The 7,532-nt window shown below is 36.0% G+C and overlaps 1 protein-coding gene across 1 annotated transcript; it reads left to right on the top strand.

Annotated features, from left to right (window-relative positions):
* The first annotated feature begins 354 nt into the window (after nucleotides 1-354).
* On the top strand, nucleotides 355-6,215 carry dynlrb1 (dynein, light chain, roadblock-type 1). The gene is made up of 4 exons (XM_053315843.1): nucleotides 355-440; nucleotides 3,063-3,138; nucleotides 4,082-4,249; nucleotides 5,654-6,215. The coding sequence occupies exons 1-4, from the start codon at nucleotides 438-440 to the stop codon at nucleotides 5,695-5,697; spliced, it is 291 nt and encodes a 96-aa protein (XP_053171818.1). The 5' UTR covers nucleotides 355-437; the 3' UTR covers nucleotides 5,698-6,215.
* Nucleotides 6,216-7,532: the final 1,317 nt, after the last annotated feature.

Here is a 7,532-nt window from a genome sequence, read left to right on the forward strand (position 1 = left end):
GGAAACATCTGACTGGACCTTGTGAGTATTGCCAGGCAGCAGAAACCATAGAACATGCACTTGTCAATTGCAGGAAATTTGCACCAGAAAGGACATGATGGAAGGAATGGAAAGACCAGAGCTAAGAGAAGAGGGGCATGTTTAAACGATATATTTGAGTATGGAAGCAGTGGAACGGACAGGAAATGCTTATCCGGGTATCTCAAAATAACTGGGCTGATAGAAAGAATGTAAAAGCCTGGATGTGGTCGGGGGAGTTTAATTCCACCAGATGGCAGTAGAGCAACATAATGGATGCAAGCTGCCGTTAAATATCAAAGAAGAAGAAGCGTGACGTCGTGACCCGGAAGTTTGCGTCATCAGTTTCTCAGCAACAACAGAGCTGCTAGTTGTCACTAAACGGAGCTCAGATACAGATTACTCCTCACATACTGAACATGGTAGGATGCAACAACTCACACTGCATGTGTTTTTCATTAACATATTTATATTACGGTCACGACTGTAAATGCGTAGATTTATTAAATGATTTTAACACGTTGTTAACCGGCTAGCTGCCTCAGGCTAGTCGGGCGTTGTCATGTTAGCTTTGTGCAGCTAGCTCAGTTTTATAATGAAATAATTTATCACTAAATTAAAGTAGATAAATGTGGTGGAATTAATCATGTGATGCTACTTTTCAATGAGTCTTCAAATGATCCAATATTTCGGCAAAAATCAAAAAATTAGAGAAAAGTCGAAAAACTGAAAACACATTTGTGAATCAGAACTTTGTTTTTTCTTCTTTCCTCTCCCATTAATCATCTCAGCAGCCCTCACATTTATCTGTCTGCTGACCCTTTGGAGGGGCCCGACCCCTAGGTTGGGAACCACTTGACTAAACTAGCTAACTGTATATAAAGTAGTGTAAACTAGCTAACTGTATATAAAGTAGTATAAACTAGCTAACTGTATATAAAGTAGTATAAACTAGCTAACTGTAAATAAAGTAGTGTAAACTAGCTAACTGTAAATAAAGTAGTATAAACTAGCTAACTGTATATAAAGTAGTATAAACTAGCTAACTGTATATAAAGTAGTATAAACTAGCTAACTGTGTATAAAGTAGTGTAAACTAGCTAACTGTATATAAAGCAGTGTAAACTAGCTCCACCTCCAGCAGCTACAACAGTAACATGCTGCTCTAACACTGATGCTTCACTATTAATAATCTAATGATGTCATATATAATAATATATCACTACTTTTACTGTAATACTGCATACTACATCACTATAATACTGCAGTACTTTTACTGTAATACTGCATACTACATCACTCATAATACTGCAGTACTTTTTAGTGTAATACTGCATACTACATCACTCATAATACTGCAGTACTTTTACTGTAGGAGGATTTTTCATGCAGGACTTTTACGTGTAATATACAGAGCATCCTGAAAGTATTCACACCCCTTAACTTCCTGCACATTTTGTTATGTTACATTCTTAATCCAAAATGGATTAAATACTTTTTTTTCTTCACACAATACCTCATAATGACAAAGCGAAAAAGGTTTTTAGAAATTCTTGCAAATTTATTCAAAATAAAAAACTGAAATATTGCATATACATAAGTATTCACTCCCTTTGCTATGACACTCAAAATTGTGCTCAGGTGCATCCTGTTTCCACTGATCATCCTCGAGATGTTCTATAACTTGATTGGAGTCCACATGTAGTAAATTCAATAGATAGGATATGATTTGGAAAGGCACACACCTGTATAAAATTCCACTGTTGACAGTATGTCAGAGCAGAAACCAAACCATGAAGTCAAATGAATGAATTAATCTGTAGACCTCTGAGACAGGATTGTATCAAGGCACAGATCTGGGGGAAGGGTACAAAACATTTCTGCAGAATTGATGGTCCCCAAGAGCACAGTGGTCTCCATCATTCATAAATGGAAGAAGTTTGGGACCACCAGGACTCTTCCTAGAGCCACCCAGCCAAACTGAGCAATTGAGGGAGAAGGGCCTTGGTCAGGGAAGTGACCAAGAACCCGATGGTCACTCTGACAGAGCTCCAGCGTTCCTCTGTGGAGATGAGAGAACCTTCCAGAAGGACAACCGTCTCTGCAGAACTCCACTAATCAGTCCTTTATGGTAGAGCGGCCAGATGGAAGCCTCTACTCAGTAAAAGCCTCATGACAGCCCACTTGGAGTTTACCAGAAGGCACCTTAAGGACTCTGACCATGAGAAACAAGATTCTCTGGTCTGAATGCCAAGCATCCTGTCTGGAGGAAACCAGGCACCTCTCATCATCTGGCTAATAGCATCCCTACGGTGAAGCATGGTGGTGGCAGCATCAAGCTGTGTGGATGTTTTTCAGCAGCAGGAACTGGGAGACTAGTCAGGATCGAGGGAAAGATGAACGGAGCAAAGTACAGAGAGATCCTTGATGAAAACCTGCTCCAGAGCGCTCAGGACCTTAAGACTGGGGCTATGGTTTACCTTCCAACAGATCAACGACCCTAAGCACAGAGCCAAGACAACAAAGGAGTGGCTTCGGGACAAGTCTGTGAATGTCCTTGAGTGGCCCAGCCTGAGCCCAGACTTGAACCCGATTGAACATCTCTGGAAAGACCTGAAAATATCTGTGCAGCGACGCTCCTCATCTAACCTGACAGAGCTTGAGAGGATCTACAGAGAAGAATGGGAGAAATACCTCAAATACAGGTGTGCCAAGCTTGTAGCTTCATACCCAAGTAGACTTGAGGCTGTAATCGCTGCCAATGTGCCTCAACAAAGTACTGAGTAAAGGGAGTGAATACTTATGTACATGTGATATGCAAACATTTCTAAAAAACCTTTTTTGCTTTGTCATTATGAGGTATTGTGTGTAGATTGATGAGAAAAAAAGGTATTTAATCCATTTTGGAATAAGACTGTAACATAACCAAATGTGGGGAATGTGAAGGAGTGTGAATACGTTCCGGATGCACTGTAAGTAAAGGATCTGAGTACTTCTTCCATCTGCTAAATGTAATGATGCTCCTCCATGTTTGTGTCTCTCAGGCTGAAGTTGAGGAAACTCTGAAGAGAATCCAGAGTCAGAAGGGAGTTCAGGGAATCATCATTGTCAATTCAGAAGGTAAGACTCCTCAAAGTGATCTACGGACAATAACGAGGCGACCTCAGTGAGCAACTCTAAAGTATTTTAATGTTTTTCTCATCTATGCAGCATCTGGAGTTACAACCACGGTTTGAAAAGTTCTATACAAATAAATAATGATGAAGGCTCGTCACAGTTCCCAGAGTCCAGTTTTCAAATGTCTAATTTTGTGCAACAGTCCAAAACCTGAACATAATAAATTTACTATCATATTAAAAAAACAGAGAAAAGCAGCAACACATTGACAAGACTGAACCAGATAACGTTTGGCGTTTTTGGTTATTTAATTACTTTTTTTGCTTTGTGCGAATGGCAGGAAATATTTTAGTGATTTAAAAAACATAGAAGAAAAACACAGGGATGCCAGAGTTCATTACAGTGACTTTAAAGCTTTACGCTGGACAACTGCAAAACAAAGCCAGCTGTATTATGAAGGATTCATCCCACCTGGACACTGCCTGTTCTCCTCCCTCCCCTCAGGGAAAAGATACAGAGCCATCAAATGCAGAAACAGCTGATTAAGAAAACCCTGTCTGAATTCTATTGCCACATATGCACTACTCGCTTTCTGCTGTCTACCTTTTAAACTCTCATTTGTAGTATTTTAGTGTCCTTTTTCTTGTCTATTTATTGATTGTATGTTTTTGTATTTTTCTTGTATTTTTGTACAATGACAAATAGAAATCTATTCTGTTCTATCTTCTGATGTATTTTTACTCCACTGGACGCCACAGAAACAATATTTATGCACCGTTTACACACAGAAGGAAAACATAGGATGAAATAAAGAGGTTCTAGTGATTAGAAACACTGACGAATAATCCAGGTCTGTCAGTTTAGTTATTTGTTCCCTTGAACTTAATTTAAGTTAAATACGGGTTAGGGTTTATATCAATAACCGTTTCTCTTCGTCATCCCTCAGGAATCCCCATCAAGACGACTCTGGACAACTCCAGCACGGTTCAGTACGCAGGACTGATCCACCAGCTGGTGATGAAGGCCAGGAGCACCGTACGAGACATCGACCCTCAGAACGACCTCACCTTCCTGCGCATCCGCTCCAAGAAGAACGAGATCATGATCGCTCCAGGTGAGACGAGAAAAAAAAAGTCACTGATTCGAGGCTTTTTCTGCTGCTACACTTATAAAACCTGCCATGTAGTTTACAGCCTCTGCAGTCCAGTTTACCAGCATCTGGAAATAGTCGCAGCTCACAGTGAAGCTTTTACTGAACAGCTTAGGTATTAATAATCTGACAATACAGTAAGAATAGGCTGATTAATTAGTTTAGATTTTAATTCATTTATTATCTGTCTGCCCTCATAATGTGTGCTTTGTTAGAAGAAATGAAATTTAAAACATGTCTCCATATTGCTCAATAGTTTGTTCTGATTCTCACTCTTTGATCTTTAAATGTACTGTTTTTAATAAGAAGGCTGATTTTATGATGTTTTTGAGTAGTCTGCTTTGTGTACAGCTCTTTGCAGTTTAATATATTTTACATATTTTTTGTTTTGTCTATAGATGGCTCGTTACATCAACACAATTCTATCTGTATTTATTATTTATTTATTGTTCATACTAGACATTCCTTTTTTTTTTTGCAGTTTATAATGTAGTTTACATATTTTTATTCTAAGTCTGTTTTATATTATTTTTGATTACTTGACTTGTAGTACTTGTATTTTTTGTATTTTAGTTTTTATATTTTATTTGTTAAGCAACAAAACATCAGGGCAAATTCACTGTGTGCAAATCTATTTACACTTGACTAATTAATCTCTTCTTGAATTAACGATTGCAGTACACTTAATAACAATAACATAAATAAGAGAATAAGAGAAAAAACTTTATTAAAAGTTAGAGTAACAACTGGGTTTAAAAAGACAAAAAAAAGAAATAAAATTGATTAGAAGATTTTGAAAAAATATAGAATGATAGTAATAATGAAATAACAAAAAATAAAAGCGAATACAATTTTGAAACATCAAAACTAGAGCCCAACCGATATCTTGGTCAACTGATATTATCTGCTGAAATTGGCCTTTCACAGATATATCAGTATCGGTGTGATATGTACCAATGATTTTTATATTTATGTATATGTGTGTTTGTGTGTGTGTGTGTGTGTGTGTGTGTAAGTAAGCAGTATATTTGATCCTTTTTCTAAATTCAAGTTTAATATACATATATGTTGTTTTTATGTTTTTATTTATAGTTAGTTATGGTTACTATCATTTCATTCACAGAGGAGTTTACTGTTCCAGTGCACTAATGTCACTTTAAATAATAAAGCTCACTGTTAAACTGTAAAATATCACAGCCTTCATTACATCTCTTTGTCACAAGTGTTTGATAATTACATTTGGGGGAAAGACTATAAATCATTCTTATTCAAAAGCCAGGCAAAGATTGTTTATCAGTTGCTCATTGTGTGTGATTTAATATACTGTTTTTATATCTGAATTTAACTGTTTTGCCCTTTTCTTCACAGATAAGGATTATTTCTTGATCGTCATCCAGAACCCTTCAGACTGAACCAGAAGGAGCTGCTCCTCATTACTCTGTCTATTACATTTAAACAGCTGAATGTTTATTTTATGTCTTGTTAAATCATATTCAGGTTGTGTTTGCCAGAAGCTTTTTATGCACTCGCTGTACAAGGTAAAGCAAAAAGCAGAATTTGAAGGTGGATGAAACGTAACAATAAGATACAACAGTCAATCAGTCTGCAGGCAAATTCATTTCCCTCCATGTTGTATCATTCCAGTTGTGTCTCCTCGATGTTTCCTGTATGTTCTGTCACTGTGATTTACTGCAGAGGCTTCGATAACATACACGACACACAGAGAGAAGAGACCACAACATGTTTAAGTTCGAGGATGTTTTTTTTAGCTCCTTCTCATCAATAAAAGACCTGGTTTTGTTATTTATTGTTCAGTATTTGACTGGTGAGCAGAGAATTACACTACAAACATTTCTCTGCTCTGAAGCCACGTTTGAAGTTTCTGATGGTTATTTGTAACAAATTAAGAAATTAAAAAAAGTCAAAATGGTCTTGTTTTTTTTTCTCATTTATCTCAATATTAACAGTTTTCACTTTGGTGTTCTCCAGACTAATATATAGTTTTATCTAATGCAGCTATTAGCCAAAACAAATCCGCAACAATATTCACCACAACACATTGAAATCATTCAAATTCACAAAAAAATACACCAATATTTAACACATTTTATTTATGTTGTATCAGCGGGAGAGACACCTGACCACATGACAAGAAACGGATTTTCATCGTTGTGTGGCAGGATGTACATGCGCAGAATGCATGAAGTGATGACAAAAGTACACAAAAAATATATATATAAATATATATATATATATTTATCTTTTATCTTTATATATATATATATATATATATATATATATATATATATATATATATATATATATATATATATATATATATATATATATATATATATATATATATATGGCTCTGGATTACAAAAGCTTAGAGCTCCTCCTGGTGGCTGAAAGTGAAACTTGTTTTCAGCCACTGCAGTACCTGGATAATGTGACATTAAGCAAAGTGTGATAGAACTGACATTATGTTTGATTAGTAATTGGTTATATTTATTTGAACAGGGACAGAGCGTAATAAAACATTAACCCTGTATAAAACAAGCAGAGATGCACCGAGTTTTAACAAGTTGCTACTTTCCACCTGTAGTGTCTGAGCAGGTAGATGGAACATATCATTAATTAAAATAAACTTTTATAAATATGTCCCCCCATCAAACTCACACACTCACAAATTTTCACAAGTTCACACAAGTTTGCTGTGACAGCATCCAACATTTAGTTTGACATGAAAATGTTTAAAAGTCTGCATGTAATCAACTCTGTTGGAATGATTCTCCATTGATTTGTAGCAACAAAAGAAAAAGATGATTAACCAAATGAAGTCCTGGATTTCTTTTCTTTTTTTTCCCCCCACTCTTGTTATTGATTCACAAAGTCCTGCATTTAGGGATACTGCACTCTCCCTTTTCAAAGGAGGAGCAGCAGCATTTGAATGATTTAAAACAGTAGGCAGACATTTGTGTGCATTATCAACATTTCAAAATTTAAATTACTGTATTTGAGATGTGTGAAAAATATAGTAAACTGCACAAGAAGCCAATCAGGATTCCTCTAAAGTTATTAATTACAGTATGTACACATAAAATAAGCAGCTCTAATCCTAAATATCTGTAATATAACTAAAAATAAGCTTGCATTAGTTCAGACAGAACACAGTAAATTATAAATCAGTGGAGTCACACACCACCTGATATTCAACTGATCTAAACAATCAATCATGATGATGATT

Source organism: Scomber japonicus, chromosome 3, assembly GCF_027409825.1.
Source record: "Scomber japonicus isolate fScoJap1 chromosome 3, fScoJap1.pri, whole genome shotgun sequence".
In the NCBI taxonomy this organism is placed as follows: Eukaryota; Metazoa; Chordata; class Actinopteri; order Scombriformes; family Scombridae; genus Scomber; species Scomber japonicus.